This window comes from Atta cephalotes, assembly GCF_000143395.1.
Source record: "Atta cephalotes unplaced genomic scaffold scaffold00041, whole genome shotgun sequence".
Lineage (NCBI taxonomy): Eukaryota > Metazoa > Arthropoda > Insecta > Hymenoptera > Formicidae > Atta > Atta cephalotes.
The window spans coordinates 2,047,419-2,068,639 of NW_012130105.1; the positions used below are offsets into that span (position 1 = coordinate 2,047,419).

The 21,221-nt window shown below is 32.4% G+C and overlaps 1 protein-coding gene across 1 annotated transcript in view; it reads right to left on the reverse strand.

Annotated features, from left to right (window-relative positions):
• The window catches only part of LOC105622232 (basement membrane-specific heparan sulfate proteoglycan core protein), a 187,690-nt gene that overhangs the window by 107,526 nt on the left and 58,943 nt on the right, over nucleotides 1-21,221 (reverse strand). Inside the window, exons 2-9 of the mRNA XM_012203655.1 lie at nucleotides 15,236-15,404; nucleotides 14,902-15,074; nucleotides 14,241-14,409; nucleotides 13,028-13,196; nucleotides 12,775-12,935; nucleotides 11,810-11,974; nucleotides 10,391-10,651; nucleotides 9,222-9,338 (exon numbers count right to left, since the gene is read on the reverse strand). Coding sequence (XP_012059045.1) covers nucleotides 9,222-9,338; nucleotides 10,391-10,651; nucleotides 11,810-11,974; nucleotides 12,775-12,935; nucleotides 13,028-13,196; nucleotides 14,241-14,409; nucleotides 14,902-15,074; nucleotides 15,236-15,404 — 1,384 coding nt within the window. The remainder of the gene's footprint in view (nucleotides 1-9,221; nucleotides 9,339-10,390; nucleotides 10,652-11,809; nucleotides 11,975-12,774; nucleotides 12,936-13,027; nucleotides 13,197-14,240; nucleotides 14,410-14,901; nucleotides 15,075-15,235; nucleotides 15,405-21,221) is intronic.

A 21,221-nucleotide genomic window follows, 5' to 3' on the forward strand; every position in this document is an offset into this window, starting at 1 on the left:
CTCTCTCTCTCTCTCTCTCTCTCTCTCTCTCTCTCTCTCTCTCTATTCGTTCTTTTATATATACAATAACAATTTTTTTTGTTAAAAAATATTCTTATCGGCTACTTACTGACATTATTATTTATTTAAGAAATAAGAACGGAGTATTAGCGAAAATTAATGTACGTGGACATTATCTTAACGAAAAATTATGTAATCCTCGAAATACATATTCTTACCCGATATGAACGAAACTTTTTTTTCTGTTGCTTCTCGTCTCTCTTTTTTCTTTTTTTCCTTTTTTTCTCTTCTTATCTTCACTTTGTTGTTCATATCTTTCCTTTCTTTGCTCTTCTCTTATCTCCATTCTTATCTTTATTTCTTCTCTTTTTCATCTTCCTTCTTTTCATACTAGATCTTTGATATCAACTACATATTCATTTGACGAAAATTATTTTCTTCACATTGTCATATTATACACTAATAATTAAAACTAATAATTAATTTACAAGGATACATTGTACTATCAGAGTTAGTTATTGTAAGATTACTGGCGTAAGCTTAGCTGGTGAATTAACCCACCGCCCGGGCTAAGACACAAATTGAGAAGGCATTATTGTAAACGCATAAAGAGCTCTGCCGCCATCCTCAAGTCATTGATATGCATGTGGAAATAACTAAACTTGGAAACAAGGACAACTTCGTGCAATCGCTCATCTTCTATTCAGCCAAGTCACTCAACACATGTTATGTCATTTATCCCTTACAAATGGAATACGTCTCGGCGTAGGCGTCATCCGATCTAAAGTAGGCATGCTAAATTCATTCGTTGTCTGTATTCCATATCATCGCCAACATCATGTGAACATGTACAGAAATAGCAGTATCGAAGTAACAAAATATCGCGAGAACGTATAACGCATTAATTTGTTAAAGCATTAAATTGTTAGAGAGTGCTTATTTTCCTGTATTAACGTGAAACACTTGATCATGCTAAAAGATATTCTAATCAACATATTTTTATCAGTTTTATATCGGTTCTACTTGTTGCCTGAATCGACATTTAAATGCACATTTAAATGCACATGAAAATGTTACATATAGAGCATGTAATGTCTTGCTTATATAATATATCCATGTATGTCATACCTATACCTATAAAGGTGATGTAGAATAAAAATCAATTTTTTATATTGCCTATAGACGAGACGCTGCATTTCAAAACACATCGATATTACATCGCGACTCATGAATATTTTAATTGAAGATAAATTAAACATTTTTCATTATAAAGTTGCACAAGTGTTGGACAAGTGGAAAGAGGTGGGGTTAATAGGACGGCATTATTTTTTCATGGCTCAGTTGGTCCTGATCAGCGAAATGCAACAATTTAGTTGCATTTGCGTAAGTTTGAAAACAGAGTTCTCTTTGTTGAGAATGAATGCCGGTGTTATTAAACGCATTCCGCAGATAAATTAGGAGCACATACCGGCGCTAACGTTGAAGGTGGAAGTAAATAAAGAGCGCGCGGAAATAAATTGATAAGATATAACATTTTGCAGCTTTACAGCCACTCGGGCGCATGCGAGTGGTCAATTAGAAACTCGTTGTCCATAGCATGTATGTAAGCTCGTTTTTCTCCGTGAAAACCGTCCGCGCTGTCTTGTCCCTCGAAAATGTAAACGAATGGACGAGTAACCCTGTATCGACGTAATGTGACTTCGCACCGCGAAGATGCGATCGCGCGACAGCGTGGATCATGCATGACCAATGCAACGGCATGCAACAAGGACAACTTTTATGTGTTGTCTACCTAACACGAAACTCCAACGTTGATACGCTATTGATAGGATCAAACATGCATTCGCGCGCATATTATGCGTGTTGCTTATACAACGCGCGTTAAACTCCATCATGTCATTGTGACTGATGTCTTTTTTATAGCTAAGGGAAAAAATGCAGGGTTGAGAACGTTACTTCATATGTTATTGTTATTGTTAGTTTTATAAAAAAAATAATTCGTTGCACTACTAATTTTTAAAAAGTAACGCATTACCGTTACTTAGAAAGTTACTTTTTCATTACTTTTTTATAAGCTTAAAGTAAGATATTAGATTTAGAAATTACATTACTGATCAATATTAATTGTGAAAATCAATATTAAAACTTAAAATTTTAAGATAGTAGGCTTAGGCTTTTTTAGCTTTTCTTTATATTAAATTTTAATCTAATAAATTAAATAAAACTTAATCTAATAAATTCAAAATATTTTACAAATTAATATTTTTATTTTTTAATATATGCTTATCTTTACAAAATTAGATTTTAATTTACAAATCAAATTTTATTTAAAAAATTTATTAAACATTATTTTTAAATATTAATATTGTTATTAAAAGCATTCGAATATTACAACTAATATTAAAAAATTTATATTTCATGTTACATATATACATTACAGATGTTACAGTATTGACAGTGAATATAAGAATGCAATCTAAGACATAAAGTACGAAACATTTTTCAATATTAAAATTTTTAATATAAAATTTATTTTTAGTTTTATATATATAAAAATAACGCGATCTATTGAATACTTACATACAAAGATAATAAAAGAGATTAAAATAACGATAAAAGTAACAGCTGAATTCGTTACCGTTCATGTAAAAATATAATGACATTACCGTTAGAAAGAAAGTAACGAAAATAGTAATGACGTTACAATAAAGTAATGCATTATTTCCCAACCCTGCAAAGAAAAAAATGTTAAAAAAGAATTAAAAATTTTCTTCATCTTTTCTTTAAATGAAGGAGTTGATTTAATGTTTTTCTGAAATGTTTAAATTGTTTTAAAGGTGTTTGGAAACCGTTTTTAATTAGAGAATCGAGGAATACATTTCTAATGTTGATTGTGCGGAACGATCGAAACCGGCTTTGGCGTTGTAGTTTTTGCCTATGTGTAAAATGCGCAATTGCACTTCGTTCGTGAAAAATGCAACGATGTAAATGTTCGGCCGACTACATATGAGGATAACGTTTTTGCGGCCCAGGAATCTATTGTTCGTCCCATAACTGTCGTGCTGTAAAAAAAAAGCAGCTCGTGTATATAGTATGTGTTAAGGTAACAATTTCATCCCGCTAGTTAATTTTCACTCGATGTTTAAGTTGCGTATTCAATAAAAAATTTTAATATAATTTGATTTTAAATTTAACACATTTCATATTATATAGTACAGTTAATTGTGACTTTCATAAAATATTGTTAATTATTATTTCCTTGATAATCTAAATTTTCTTCATGTATGGAAATAATTCCTTGGAATACCGTAGTAATGTTTAATAATCTGATAATGGATATCTTTATTTAACCTAAATAACTGGATTGATCAACGTTGACGCACGTTAATATAATTTATTAATATACACCTTTCACTCACATTTATTCTATTTAATATAAAATATTAATTATAGTAAAAGCTTTAGTATCTTTTAGAGTTATATTAATCAAGGAAACAGAAAGTAATTGTACTTTTCGTCAAGTCGCTCACTTTTCAAAAAAATATATAATATCTAAAGTATCGTCACAGTCAATTGCTGAGAATAAAAACGCGATTTAGGTATATGCCCAATATAATATAAATTAATTAATAACTACATATAAAATAGAGTCATTTTGGTTCAAAATTGAAAATTAATAATTATATTACATATTAAAATCGGACAACTTTGACTCAAATTTTTAAAATATTCAAACAGCATGCATATCAAACTCAGAACATATCTAAATTGTCTTTAAGATATTTTAAAGATATTTGAAGATACCTTATTTGAACACACGTGCTGTATGACATTTTTTTAAAATTTGGGCTAAAGTCATCCCATTATACAATACTAAAAAAATTAGTAAAAATATAATTTATACCATTAAGGTAAAATTATAGGAAGAAGTTTACAAGACGTTTTTTAAAATGTCAAAGTGTTTAACTTTCTCGTTATTAGCTATATAATTCAACGAGAACGTGTGTGAAAGTGAAGTAAAGTGATAGCGGGAAATATACCCAGATACGGTCGACGCGCATTAGCCGAGTGAATTTCTTTTTACGGATGTTTTTCGGATACACGGGGAACGATAAATTTTCGCAGACCGGATGTTCGCGGGTGCACTTGTGTGTTTACGATAGTGGCAATGAGAAGGCGTTAAGATGTAATGACATACAAAAGAGAGAGCTCGCGTAAACCCTAATGGTCGTACGACACACCAGTCGGCTTGTAATCGAACAAGCATCAAACGTCAAAGGTGTAGTCTATCATTATGTACTATTATCATGGTCTATTACTGCGCTGGCCAAGTCTAATCAAAATCCTTGCTCCGTTTTAGTCATTTCGCTTTATATTTAACCTGCGAATAATAATATGGAATAATGGATTGTCTAAATTTGATTTGATAATTCACTCTATTTCTACATCATAATTTGATTTCGAATTTTAGCGTATGTTATATATCGAACGTATAATGTATATGGGGAAAGAGAATTTATTTAATTTGGTTTCTTAACTAAACTTATAGCTATCATTGATACGATCGATTATAAGTTCTACTAAAATTCTCTCAGTATTTATGGCAGAAACGTTTGACTATTAACATGTATAATTTTCAAATAACAATATTTGATCTCGTTTGACGTGACTTGGCCACATAGAAAAGCAGGGAATCTCCATCATAAGGTACGAAGAAGCCTCTAAAACTACCTCCGTTATATTTCCGACAACGAATGCATTACGCTACGTTGTAAAAGCAATCGTGAATGTCTTCGCCAAGAAATACGTGGACGATACCACCTGTAAGTCTAACCGGCGCACACTGTAGTTTAGATTAATTTCGTAATACAAAAATATTTCATATTTTGAAATCTATTATTGGATCGTTTTTTTTTTGAAGTTTTATACTGTACGTATACTCCGAGATACTATAAACTACAAGTGTTTTAGTATACAAAAATAATATTAATATCAAGTAGTAAATGCAATCAATACTCTCTAAAACTCTTTAGAGTGAGAGAATCTCACTCTGAAGAATAAAATCTCACTCTTTAAGATTGAAAACTGAAACACTCTTTTTCAAGACTGGCTCAATTTTCACTTTTTAGACTGAGATTTCATTTCAAAAAGAATTTAGAGTAGACTTTATTTAAATTCTGGAGCGCACTTTAATATGCCTATCATTGCTATTCATTAATCTTTGAGTAAATAGGTAGGATATACTTTTCTTTAAAACTTTATTCTAGAAAAGGAAAATAATAGATAAACATTGTCCAGAGAGATACACAGACGTTTTAGATATAAAACAAATATAAAATACATATCTTATTTGTAATTCTTTCTGCAGAAATGCTTTAAACTAAAAAAGATAAATAATTTGAACGTTTAAAAGAAAAATAAAAGTATATTTCGTATCGTGCATGGATTAAAGGTGGTTGTCATTCGTTAGTAAAAAGCTTACGCTGAAATTTCATCCCTATTCTTCCGCACCCACTGTTTCCCCAACATTCTTTACCGCTCAAGGACGTACCGTTGCGGATATTTAAGTCAACCAGTCTATATACACGTGCTTAGGACGCACCTGAATAATGTTTGAAAACGACGGGGGCTGACGTTTGTCGTGGCGGTGCCTAGCGTGCAAGTTACTCCCGCCTATCCCTTGTGCCCATCGTTGCTTCATTCCTTTACCTCCCCCCCCCCTCCCTCCTCCCCTCGACTCGGTAGTACTTATAATTGTCCGAGAGGGCATATCGTTGTCATGAGGGAGGGTACCCGAAGACACGAAACTAGTTATGCGCATTCCTATTCGAGAGAGAAGAGAGAGAACGCAATGAGGTGGAGAGAGCAGGATAGCGAAGGGTAAAATCAACGAGGGGTGGGGAGGGGGAGAAAGAGAGCTACCGGTAGTCTCCTCTTTTGCCTCACGACTGAATACTTGAATATTGATTAAGCATGCACATCGCGATTACCGGGAGCAAGTAAAAGTGCTCTTCTTGCTGGGCAACCTGCGTGTCTGCGGATATTTATGTGAAGCGGTGCTTCGACGATGTTCCCCTTCATCCACCGTACCCCGTGCCAGTCCCTCGTCCTACCCGCGAGCGCAATCCCGTCTCGAAAGGATAAAAAAGGCCTGCCGGAAGACTCGGGAAGATATCCGCTAACCATGAGACGTTTAAATGATGAGAGCGCGGATGTACGGAGAGCGTGTGCACGGGTTACTTGATTTACGATCGGCCCTTGCAGGATTATATCCTTCGATCGCGAGCCATCGCACCGCGAACGCGCGCTGCCCCAGTTCGCCGCCGGTGAACGATTAACGGAATAGCGGGAAGCCGTTCCTCAATTTGTTCCTGTTCCTTTTTTTACTCCTCGTCCGGCGGGCGAGTTACGAGGACGGAAGTAACAACAGTGAAGTAACAGCTCTACACTGGATGCGTAGAACGGGTTTTAATGATTCTGAGATTACTCGCAATTAAACCAATTAGGGTTATCATATCTGAATTACACACAGTTGGAAAATTTGTGTTAAATGTGTTCATGATCCATTTAAATTTTTCTGTTAATTTGACACAAGAATATGTTGGAAAGTAACAAATATTATATGTAAAAAAAAATTAACACAAAAAATGTAATACTGACATAATCCTCACATTGTGAGGAAACTGTGGAAGCATATTTTTAAAATTAACATTTACGATATACCTATTATTAAATTAACATATATTTCATTTATCTTAAAATTTGTATTTTACAACATATTTTTATGTCATTTGTTTACTTATAAATTATATTATTTTGATATTAAGAAATATTAATTTAACACAAAATACCATAATAACATATAATGGCATTATGCTAAATTAACACGCGAATACGTTAAAAATTCTACATAAATTCTACATAAAATTTTAACGAGAACTCGAATGAACAGTTTCCAACACATGTTTCCAACATATGTTAAATTAACACGTAAATATGTTAAAAATTCTACATAAAATTTTAACGAGAACTGGAGTGAACAGTTTCCAACACAAAACGTTTTTTACTATGCAAGAAAAGAGTACATATATACATTTTTTAAAAAAGATAATTCGAAGGCAGAAAAGAGGGGTACAATTTTTATCTGCATTAAATGTAGGTATAATTTAATAAACAGTATTTCTAAAACAATAATTTCTAAAACATAATTTTTGTTGATAATTCTTCTTAATGTATAATTATAAATATAAAATTACTGATCAAAAAATTCACAACCTCAAAAAAGAGTACGTGCACTATTAAAAGAATATGGCTGATAATTCTTCGCGCGATCATGTCCTTATTATTATGATATAAAAACCAGAATTACAATCAGGATGCGCAATGTTTGTAATTAATCAAGATCAAGATCCTCAATCGAGTAACCAACTTCGACAGAGGCAAAGTTTTGTCTTGTGACTAGCTTCATCAAGAACAACGTTTCAAGTCGTGATTGTAAATTGTTCATTTTCAATAGAGGATAAATGTGAAATCGCAATAATGACAAAAAAATACAAATTTCAATATAAAACGCTACATTTTGTCGTAAATATATCCCAACTCGTTATACGCATTGTATGAATCGCGGAAATAATTAGCCCAGTGCCCCGAATTTTTCGTTATTACGCGAATATTGTTATGAGAAATCATGATTACATATATTGGAATATTTTGTGTATGATATATCATTTTCACACGTTTGTCAAATATCTATTCGCTTTATAATAAAAAATGTTTTTCTATTCTATTTTACAAAAAAAAAAAAAAAAAAAAGTAACAAATATAGTAACATGGTATGTTGTAAGTTATAACATAAGTTACAACGTAATTAGTCAAGTAACGTGAACCGCGATTACTCGATATTTCTTCGTGCTTTCCGAGAGGAAGGCGCGAGAATATAATTCACAAGCCGATACCACTGAGCTAATTTACCCCGGCCGAACGCGCGTAGCTGTCTAATTAAGCTGGCTTTCGCGCAACAAAGCGCCGTACGTGTAGCCGCAATCGGGTGGGCTTTACAACACCGGCCGGTATCCGGCGCTTCCACGTTGTTGACCACGATCGTCCTCCACTCGAAGGCGGAGGAAACTATGGGGAAAAAAGGCCAGGGGGACGCGCGAGACGACGACGCGGGATAGGAGAAAAAGCCCTCGAGCTTTGAATATTCAGTAGGTATGTACCGGTGTGCGCCGGTCTCCCCCGTCTGACCTTATTTTTCTACTGGAAAAACCATAGCTTCCGTTTGCTGCTTAGGGATTCGCTTTGTTCGTTCGTGGAGGAGACACGTCGCCGGAAATTTGTACCAACGCCTACTGGTTGGACGAGGAGCAGACTGATTTGAATTAATGTCGCGGCGTCGGGACAGATACGCGTCGCCGATAAACCGTCGATCTTGATAAGTGAAGTTCTAACGGGGTGGAAAAGAGTATCAAAGGATGACGGCTCTATCGATCCCTTAAGTCGGTAGAACAGGTAACTGGTCTATGTACGCTCAACTCTTCGTCCAGATTGATAAACTAACGGTCGTAGGTAAGATGCTGGTTTGTTTAAGAATAATATGCACCGTTCGTTATCAGGCGGTCGGTAAAACCGAGATTTCGTAAAATCAAAGTGGATAATTGATTTGATTTTTATTGTCATATTTTATTAATATATATTTTTCAAAGTTTAATTAATATTTTATGAGAATGAGTTAAAGTAAAAATAAATGTTTGTAATATTATTTATAATAAATGCGATAGATGCTTCTATGAGAGTTGGATTGTTAATTTCATAGAACAAGTTAACATTAAAACCGCGGCTGTTCCATTTTTATTCATCTGATTATATTCATATGTATGTATAAAATTAGATGGACATAAATATGTATATATAATTCTATTTTTTACGTCCATTTTATGAGACCAAAGAATACATTTTACTTGAATAGAAGAGTTTCTGCGATTCATTTTTAATCCTTCGATACTATTCTACCGTTTTATATCTATTTTTATGCAATATTTTTATACAATATCACATGGGTATTATATAAAAATATCGCTTAAAAATAAACATATTAACAAATGTATGTATCTTTATTAATAAAAAAATCATAACAGAGTAAATTAAAAGAAACGAGTATGCCACACTAGGACACTGAAAAATTAAATATCATACATTACAATAAAAATCGAGATACTTACCTGGATAATTGCAGTCATGTTCGTCGCTACCATCTTGGCAATCCTCCACAAAGTTGCATCGTTGAGATTCCAATATACATCTGTTTACGTCGCACGCGAACTCGCCAGCACTACAGCCTGTAAAAAACGTAAATCGTTATTACGTGTAGTAGATACTTTCATTACAATTTTTTCACAATATGCTTTTAAATTCGAAAAATGCAGTCGTATATAATATTGATAAAAATACAAGAATTTATCTTTTAATATAAAAAGCGTTAAAAAACATATGAGAATTTCATTCTCGTTAGCACATGCATCGATACAAAAGCTTACTAATTCTAATAATATACATACAATTTTATAAAACAAGAATAAAACATGTAATTGAAACTTTATAAGCAGAGCTCATATATAACATTACTTCCTTGTTTCAAAAGTAATCCAATTAAAAAACATGATTTCTGAGTTATTATCATGAATGAGTCAAATAAAAAATATTATCTTATTATCAACCACAAGAAAATAATTTAAATCTATAAAAAAATTGTCAAAATGATTAAAAAAACTCAAGAAGAGTGATATTTAAAAAGTTGTAAAACAAAAATAATAAAAATGACTTTGAAAAATGAATTTGATCATGTTAAGAATATATTCTTTTTGTTGCGATATTATTTAATCAGTCAACAATTTTCTGTCAAGTTGAAAAATAATTTTTCCCTATTTCTGGAAAATAATTAATTAATTAATTAATTAATTAATTCTTTGAATTATTCACTTTTGAAGTAAGGAATAGCCATACACACACAGTAATATTATACTTATATATACCCAATAATTGTGTATAAAAATTGATTGTGTATAAAAGGATATCACATTACAAAAAGAAGCTTATATATACATATTTATGTATACACATACATACATTAAGAATACAAAGTACACATTTTTTAACTAGAAGAACCGCTTTTGTTATTTTAAGTTTCCGCGAATATAATTCCTATTGAAGAAGAATATAATTCCTATAATTCCTATTTTTTTTTAATTCTTTTATTGTAATAATTTCAAAACTATACCGTTCTTCGATTTTTAATTAAGTCGTTTCCGTTATAATAATGAGAGGCGGTTCTTCTAGATCGCCGACTTTTAGCGCCCGATCCTTGACGAAGGTCAACCGACTCAATCTGTACCTGGATGCGGGCAATCGATCTCGTCACCACCATCATCGCAGTCCGGAACGCCATCGCACTGCTGTACCGAACAGATGTAACGACTGCCGTCGTGACAGCGTACCGTGTCATCGGCGCGGCACTTGTTCGAAGACGACCTCAGTGTGGTCTCTTCGATCTGCTTGTCGTCGATATCCGATGCTTCCGGATTTACCGTGTGAGTCGTCTCCGTCGAGAAATGTAGCGAGGGATGTTGTGATGTCACGGTGGTGTATTCAAAATCTGTTGTTTCGTTTATCAACGTAGTTTCAGTGTTGACGGTTGCAACATGCGATTTTTACACGCTTGTTAGCGAAGAATATGAATTAGATAAAAAGATGACACAGTGATTTTTCAATCAGTGCTTTCGTTTTGCTTGTAGTATTACTTCCCAAAAAACATACCAAGTCAAAAAAAAATCAAAATTGATGTCATGAAAAGTCAAAATAATAATTTTTGGTTACAACATTTGACTGTTCATTGACGTTAAAAATCAAAATAAAATCAACTGATTTTTTTTATTGATTTTTGTATGTTCCTAGGATTGAATATAAAAAAATATGTAAATAGAAAAAAATCTAGTTTTCAAGAATATTATACAGGGAAAGTACGATTTTGCTGAATTAAAAATTTAGGTAGATACAGATCTGAAAATATAACTTTGTTAGACCAAAATAATTATATAGAAAACTCAAGCATGATGAAAAAAAAAAACAATGTTACAAAAAGTTTTGACGGTCCAGCAACCAATTTGAGCATCCTACATAATTAAATATGATACTTCAGTAAAATCATTCTTTCTATATCATTTTTGTGTAATATTCTTGTTCAAATAAATTTTTAAAAAATTATATTCTCCTAAATATTTGTTTTATATAAGTTATTTTACTGTAGCCACATAAAATACTAAAAAATAAATTTATAATGTGAACTGTGTTATTTAGGCAAGATTGAAAACGCTAGGAAAGAGTTAATTTAAAACGAACGATAATGAAGATAAAAGTAGAAAATATGATAGACAGAAAATCTATAGTAGAGCTCGCCACACTGGCGAGTTGAATCTCCATGAAAAATCTGAGAGATATTCAAAGATAGTTTTAAGAGACATATATATGTAAACGCGGTAATTCGTATTAATTGTAAATTAATGCAATTAGAAAATTAATATAATAATAAATAGATCATGCTGATATTTACGACGAAACTCATGCTTATACTTATATTACAACGTACATTTGTATATTTGCACATAGGCCACATTGTAATTTTCGTTAATCAGAAGAAAAGGGTAAAAATAATGAGTTTTACAGATAAGCGCTATCAACAATGATCTAGCATTATGTACAGTTTTTTATCTTTTGCAGGGAGAAGATCACGTAGTGCGGAGTGCCGCATACTTACCGTCGCGTGTCTTATTCAATGAATCTGTTGGGCAGTTGTCCTCATCGGAACTATCGTTGCATTGTGATACACCGTCACAGCGGGATTCTAAAGGTACGCATTCGCCACTTCTGCATCTTAATTCTGTCATCTGATCGCATTCCGGCTGCGTGTCTTTCTCTCCGGCTGTGTCGGATGTCGCGTGTTGTGTTCGTGTGCATTCATTGCGTCGAAAGTAGGCAGAATAAGCGAATCGTGGCACCAGTCAGTATTCATTTGAAAGGGAGAGGAAGTTTGAAAAAAAGAAAAACAACTAATGAGAACGAAAAATTAATTAAGGAGGAAACTGGAATTGTATAAAATAAATACATTTATAAATTAAAGTGATAATAATGAACTTAATAAGAATCTTAAAGAATCTTAAAGAATAAAAAATATAGACTATGTAATTGGAGATCGTGAAAATTCCGAGTGAAGCTTGCAGTTGAAACAAAAATTGCATTCCTCGTGCATTTCTACGCGTATCAATATTCTAACAATAATCTAACAATAATCTAAACACGCCGAAATCGTGCGTTTTACCAAAATGATCGATTTCAATGTTGGTATTTACATCTCACTTTTATCAATAAATATACATTTAGTATATAATTTAGTATATAATTTACATCATATATATATATATATATATATACTATAGAATCTAAGAAATAAATGCGCGCATTTATTGATAAAAGCGAGGCGTGAATATGGACTATTGTTTTTTCGGTTATTGCATATAATTTTTTTCCGATCGCAGCTATCAATCCCATTCATAGAACAGTCGATTGTTCGATATTCACCGGATCTTCGTCCTATATTCGACTTTCCGCAAGCTAGTGGCATCATGGAAAACTGAACGAATTACGAAGTTTAGTTTCGAAAGCTCCAACGTGAAATCGATCATTTCCATGTCGTTAGGCGATAGCCGCCTAAGATGGAAATACCTTGAAATATCCTGAACGTGAATCCCTCCGGACCTACTTGGATACTGCCCAAGGAATGATATTGCAGCTGTTGCTCTAAGATAGCACGCACTTCGAGCTCGTCCGTGAATGTCGAACCAATGTCTAGAGTAACTTGTGACGTAAAAGCGTCGGTCGTTGGCCTAAAAGAGAAATTTTAATTATTAAACAACTCAATGGAGACACGACTTTAGGAATCTAAGACAATCTTGGACTAGATTGCAATTATACTTACGATATCTTGACGACGCTGGCGAAATGATTGTATCCTGGAATGTGACGATTGTACAAATTTTCGACGGCGTGTGTAAGATTGCTACTCAATTCTCGGTATTCAAGACTGTTTCTGTCAGCGTATTCTCGTCTGTACGGCTCGCTAACTGTCAATGTTATTCGATAGAAACCTAAAAGAGAAACATTCATTAGTAATAAGTAATTTCATAGAAATATATCAATAAATAATTTTTTATACTTCTTTTTATATATATTTATTTTATAAAGAGAAATTTTATTTCAAATATCACTTCTATTTCAGCCTCTTGATGTATTATCCTTCATCCCCGTTTTATCTACTTTATAAAACTAATACTCTCTGACGTTATTAATATTACGTTTGAAAAAGTTAGTGATAAAAAAAAGATAAAAAAGTTTAATGTTATTTTTAAAGATACCGATAAGATTTTTTGCATGTTTTAAAAAAAGATATTCTGGTTATCGGAAAAATAAAAATATCTATATTCAAATAATAATATATCCTAATTTCTTATCACTAAAAAAAATTCTTATTACGAAAATATAGTGTATTTTACGTTCAAAATTTAAACAAATAATAGACTTCAATATTAAACAATTGATATAAACATTATATAATAATAAAATTAATATTAACTACATAATTTTTGGATTAAAATATTTTTGATATATGATTGTACGATATATATCGATTTGATATATATCGTACATTGGTCAAATCGATCAACTCCTTTTTGAATATTTTAAAATTTTATCGTCAAAGCGCTTAATAGAAATCAATCAAGTATTTTGATGATAAAACATTCAAAATGTGAAGTTAATCGATGACGAATGAACGGTTCATATAGAATAAAGTTCTTAATATAAAGCTGTCTCTTCTGCTATCGATGTTATAAAAATAGATATCAAAATATTTTTTAAAATCTTTGCAATTTTGATCAATAAAATTTATGCACAGCAGACAAATTGTTATAATAATTTTTATTATTTTTCTTATTTATTATTATTATATATATATATATTGTTTAAGAAATTATTATATACTATTAGTATGCTATTCTATAATTAAAATTAATAAAGCTTTAATAGATTCGTCTCTCAAAAAAAAAAAAAAAAAANAAAAAAAAACTGATTTATTTCATATTCTTTAATTTTTTAAATTAATAAAATCACGAATAAAAAAATTAGAAACTTACGTGCTTTGCCATCAGTGTTGCGATGTGTGTTTCCTGAGTTGGGAGAGTAATCCACTTCGCCTGCACTGCCTTCGATCTCTCCTGAACCAGCCAAATCTTCATCATCGGTATTTCCATACGTTAGTGGTATTCTCTGATTTTCTGCAGGGTTATTAATTTCATTTTCATGCTGTAAAGACGTAATAAATTTCCATGTAATAGATTGAATGTCATAACTGAAAAAAAAAAACGTTAAAAAGCACAAATGTTTAAATTGTTCATTAACTTTGTACCTATCCTTCTATAGATTAATCATTTTAATTATTTTGTTTTTAAACACTATTCAAATGAAAAATATTCGTGCAATCTAACCTTTACAAGAGGGGGTCTAGTGAATGATTATTTTTGTGGAAGTTCCTTTGAATCTTTTGGTAATTATAAATTATATTATATTTTATTATTTTCCAAAATAAAGTGCCAATATTTATTCTAAAAAGTTGAAACTATATTAGTAAATTTTTAAAGATTTTTTTGAATCATTCTGAATAGGTAAAAAAAACGGACGGTTTGTAGTGCTCCCGTTTGTATGGAGGCACGAAATTGTAGCTAGTATGGTAAGGGTTAATTAAATGTGACAAGTAAAAATTCAAAAGGTAACTATTTTTGAAGCGATATTCCATACCTCATCTGCTTCATCATTGTCTTCGTTTTTCTCGAGAACCAATCTTTGGATGACACCGATACCCGTTTTGGCATTTGGCACTTCAGGCTGATCAAGAGTATGATTTTCTTCATCTCCAACGTTTAAGATGACAGATTTGTCAATATCTTCATTTTGAATCTCATTTTCTTCTTCTTGATCTATCGGGTATAAAATTTGATAATTCGAAAATTGAATAATGACACAGCTTAAAAAGAATGCAAGTGTTTTTAATTTCGTAATCCTAACAATAAAAATTTACTATAATATAACAATGCAGTTTTTGCTAATTGTACTCATTTAAAGGAATTGATACCTGACGGCGGTGGTGTAGTTGTCGTAGTCGTGGTCGTAGATAGCGATGTAATTAAATCCCAAACTCCTCTTTTTATCCTGTGAAAAAAAGAATCGTCCTGATGCGTTTCAATCAATGGTGCTTGAGCCGCAGTTTGTTTGCCCTCCGGATCGAAAATCAAGTCGTCATCCTGAAAAAGCAGATCGACATTATAAATTATAAAACTTTATAAAAAAATAACAATTGTTTTTCTATTGATAATATTTATAATATATAAACAATAATAATTATAATATATAAATGTAATCCTTTTAATTAATCCACAATTCCTATAGAAAATTTACATAAGTTTATAAACCCAACCTTTTCACGAAACTCGAAGTTTTTGTGGTACGCTTGAATTTTTCAAGCGGTTTTATAGATATCCTCCGCATTCGTTACAATTTTTTGCTTATGACAAATTCATAAATCGTTATCGTTATTGTAAATTATAAAATTTGACAATTGTTTTTCTATCGATATTTTATATATATATATATATATATATGATATAACAATCTCCCCCTCTAATTAATCCATCGTCTTTAGAGGAATTTCGCACAAGCTTATAAATCTTTTATGAAATGTAAAACTCAAACTGTCTCTTCAGTTATATGTCAAACGGTTTCATAAACTTTCTTCCGTATTCATTGCAATTTTTTTGTCACTTATGACAAATGCATAAGTCACTATCTCATCGGGTGCCCGAGTATCTGCCACCTAGATAACCACATGTGGCCGTATACGCGCGCGCGAGCGGCAACGGCACGTACGTGTGAAAGGCCATTGAGCGTGTATATCACCAAGTATCCTCACGTGTTCCTCATAAAGAACCAATTCTCACCTAAACACACGATATAAATTCAGGATCGTCGGGCCATTCTGCCGGTAGCAGCGCGTCGTGATTCCGTAAGAACCGCGCGACCGGCAAACTGCCCAGGATTCGAGTACGCGGGTCAATGACGTAGTTCGTTCGGGATGAAAATGGAGAACCGGCGTACCTTATGGTAGATATAAGCCGCAGGAGCCAACCGGAATAACGTATCGTTATGGGCGAATACCTGACGATCTTGGGGTACGTACAACCCGTCTGGTTATGCAAGCGCGCTGCCGTTACAGCATAAGTATGAATAATACACCGTATAGGTATACCGAGTGGTGAGGCCTTACGGGCGTTTCTTATGTAGGAATGGAAAGGCGCCGACGATCGATTAACGAATGTTTTTATTTATTCACGTTTTGAATAAATTCTCTCATTCTATTTGCGTACTCATTCATGAGTGACGGTTTAATCAATAATATTAATGAAAAGTCGATTTTGTTAAAATTTCCTCAACACTGAGAGAAATGATTTTGTTATAGGAACAGATCAAGGGAAATAAATGTAATATTTGTTAAAAAAACGATCGATTTTATTAATTACTATTGCATTAATTATTTCTCATTCGCCAATGTAACATATAATCAATAGTATAGTTTGTAAATAAGCAATAACTTGCATATACATATATAGAAGTTGTAGGGTCTCAAATCGTAAGAAATTGACTGATTCTAGTCAAATATTCTCTCTATATTTGTCATCAATTTGCTCTATGACTTAAGATCCATGATCATCTACATTGAGAAGAAAATGTAGTTAATTTTAATAACTATTTGGTTCAATACTGCTAACTAAACATTTACTTACAGCAAATAAATATTTGTTCAATAAAAAAAATGATTGTTAAATTAAATTAACATTTCTTGTATCAAATAAATATATCTTTATATTTAATAAATATTTAGTTGGCAGTATTCAACTAAATATTTATTAAAATTGACTATATTTTTTTTCAGTGTATGTAAAATGAACCTAATAAATGAGTCTAAAGTCTATCCAAAAGATAGATTCTATATAGTTTGCTTTTGATATTAATAATTGATTGGTATAGTAGATTAACAGTAATCACAACAAAGCAAATTTGTCATATTTAAAGGTCACTTGTTAAAAGTACTAGTGGCTTGTTAAATTAACAAAATCCTTTCTCTCAATGAAGATTACAATTAATTTTCAGCAATACCTACTTTAATTTATTTTTTAATCTGCGATTCTTTTCTGTTTCGTATAAAAAATTCATTTAGTTTCGAAGTGCATCAGCGATTTCTTTTCAACGAACGAACGACAAATAAAGATATGTTTCGTTTCCGATACTGCGATAGATGTACGCACGCACAAAGTGCACTGTAACACGTGAACGAAAGCATTTCGTGTCTTTTTCCATGGGCGCGAGATGGGAGACTCGTGCACTGGTAATGAAGCTTAAATCGCAGACCTGAGACGTATTATTATGGTGACGCATTTACACGCCTCGTCGGACGTCATTTAAAAATTCGCGTGCAACATCTGACGATCGCGCGCGCCTACACATGCAAGTTGTATTTGCTCGCGCATGCACACGTCGTCGAAAAGGGAGTGCGAATACACGGCGTATGTGTTATGTAACTTTGAACTCGGTTTTAACGAGGCTAATGACACGGCGGTGCGTTTATTAATTCGCGTTTATTAATTCGAAATAACTCAAACGTTCGTTGCAACCGCATCCGCTTGCGAAACATTCTAATGCCTTCTCTTCATATCAAAAATATCAAAAGAAACATGTAACGCAATAGATATCATTATTCCAGTTTCGTATTAATTAACTTTTTTCTTATATTCGCGAATGTACTTGAGTTAACAACCACGAACATGAGTTAAGAACGCGACAACACTCGATGTGCTTGTTGTTTCGAAATTGCGGAAGTCCGGGCTTAGCGGGACGCAGATAAAACATACTGCGAGGGACCATTTTAGATCGCGATAACGACCATGATGCGCGGCACATCCTGCCAGAAAACAGCCCATACATTGTTCGCAACGAAGTTTTATTACAGATAATTTTGCATCGAAACTATCCTTTAAACGACGATGTTTCGCGCGTTTATCGTTATCGACTAACATGAGAGAACATAGATTTTGTAATTTAAAAATATTAATGAAAAAGAACAAAATATTCTTCTCTCCCCAAATATTCGAACAAATTCAGTAAGAATCAGTGAAACATAAAACGAATAAAGTCACCCGTCAAGTGTGATAAAAAAAGGCAAAAAATGTGATAAAATATTATTCCGTAGCTGACATCAAACTAGTAACACAATTACTGACACTGAGTTTGTAAGATTTAATATCTGTGGATTAAAAGTAAATTAAATACTAATTAACTTTAAGAAATCAAAATGACTCGTATAAAAAAAAGTACAGTAAAAAACAAGTACATTTTAATAAGAATAATCCGAACAGACAAAAAAACATTGAATTGTTTGATTTTTTGTATAAAATGATAATTGCCATAACAATACATGAATTAAGAACTAAATACTAAAATTTAAATATAGTAATATATTTTTTATCATAACATTACTTCATAGCAAAAGAATTATTTTTATTCATCAGAATTTTTATTATTCAAACAATTACTGCATAGTACACTATTAAAAATAAATGTTTAATTTAAAGATGTATAGTGGACTTTCTGAGATGTAAAAATCTCAAAATTATTATCTTTTTTATTTTTAATTCAAGACTCACGTCAGCTCTGGAAGATTAAATATTAAATTTATTTCTTATTTATACAATCCAATAGTTAATAGTTAAAATTCGTTTTTTAATTCTTTTCCTTCACAATACAAAATCGCAGCACAGACTTTACAATTAGATATCTAAATGTGTTGAAAATGTTTTGCAGTATATTTCTTATATGTATTTCTTATTTTATTATGTATTTCATGATTCTGTAAATTTCTACATTGGACGCGTTCGTTGCACAGTCATGAAGCGCTAACGAGAATAAAATTGAGATTGGACGTCATAATAGAGCTGTTCGGAAAAAATTAAGAATCTGACCGCGGAAGGGATGCAAGGTGGGAGGGAGATGCACCCTGAGATGCGGAACTTTGTTATTCCGGCCAAGTTTTACACGGGATTCCGTAGCTAAGTCCACTCTATGATCCTTTCACGGCAACTACGTGCTCATACTTCGACAAAACACCGCCTCTATAGTCCGAAATCCTTAAAATGCATGGGAAATACGTGTTGCCGCAGGTTAAGTAGCCCTAGGAAATTCGTCCTGCGTCGAACAGGACCGGAGAACTTTGGAGGGCTTTAGGATGGCAAAGTTACACGGAGATGCGACGGAGACGTAAGATACTCGGTCAATCTTCCCATTTTCATTTTTTCCCCCTTCTTTCCCTCTTTTTTTTCTTAATAAGTCTGACCTCACCTTGACGATTCGAATAACGCACCGGTCAGAATGACTCGGCGGGATGTATTTCGCAATTACGCAAAAACTTTCGTTGCCATATGCGGTTGCTTCAAACCGCACGATGGAATATGCGGAGCGCCGATGACTATACAAGGTAATGTGCAAGAGGAAATGTAGAAATCGGTAACAGAAGTGAGAACGCGCGTGAATTTTTGAATAGTTTAACATCGATATATAGTACTGAATGGAGTATCTTAACAATTTCGACAGACCTAGAAAGAGATAGATGGATAGAATGCACTGTTCTTTCTCTTGAAATAAAATTCGAGCAATAGAACAATAATAGAAAGAGAGATAATAGAAAGAGTGTCCATATATTTACCTTTCTCTTTTTAGACCCGTGAAGATGAAAAATTAAAGAAATCTTGAATACTTCAACACTATATGTCAATGCAGTTAAACATACTTGTAATTAATTGTTAAATATTAAATATAAAAAGGTGTAATTAATTGTATAATATTAAATATAGAAGATACCTACATTTAATATTATACACTCCATACTCTGTTGTCTAATTTTTTATTTATTTTACATCACTGCGCAAGCGGCGCTTTGATAAGAACCGATAAGCACGCCTTGGAGAACAGCGGCACTTTCACCGCTGGCTTCTTCTCTCATTGATGCAATTCTGAATTGCTTGTATGTTACCGAACCGTATCGTATGTAGGCTATCTTCGTTTGCTTACACTCTTCTGCTCAAGTGACGTGCGCACGAGATAACAGATATATATCTTTTACATAGTGCTTTCAACAGACTCCAAAAAGCTTTTTTACATAATCGCATCGATAACAGAGATAAATGTGATAAGAAAAAAATACAATTTCGTTACAATTGAGAGAGAATTTGAGATGTCCGGACAGATTCCGATTTCTATAATATATTGAAGAGAAAATCATAGTTTATAAAACCTACTACTATAATTCGCGTGAGATGTTTCTGAAATCCCAACATTGTATTTCAATTTTCATTGTTCAATTTTCACAATATTCTACACATCCTTTAAATAAAAACAAATAGAAATTTGTTTTTAAATTGTTAAAACAATTTGCGCTAAATGTAATAATATATATAAACAATAGTCATACATTTAGCAAACTTATAAGGTTGAGAGATATCTCACGAAAATAATGAAGAGTTAACAAAGAATAAATCGATATAATATTGAGCGTTAAACATTTCCTGGTTTGAAACAAGAACACAGAAATTCCAAGTAGTTCGCAAACTGTAACAAAGAAACTTAGTGTCCACATTATTACATTAATTTATAATAATTTTGATTGGAATTTTGAAAATATAAGAAGTCAAAATTTTTCTTTTTACCCCCCCCCCCCCTCCTGCTCTTTCTCTCTTTTTAATCGACGACGACCTATTAATTTATGTAATTGATTTTTTTCGCAGTGCATCCCTTTATTATTATTATATTGTCAATTGTAATTCGCGGTTGTGCAATAACAATTGAGCATCATATTACATTTTTCCTCATATTTGCTTCATATTGGTATGCCTTATAATCGGAGCCATTTGTAATCTACAGGTCAAAACATACTGCAGATAATAAATGACCTTTAGTAAATTTTTAGCTCGAAAAATTGGAGATTGCTATGATCGACAGACGAGAATAATTTTAAA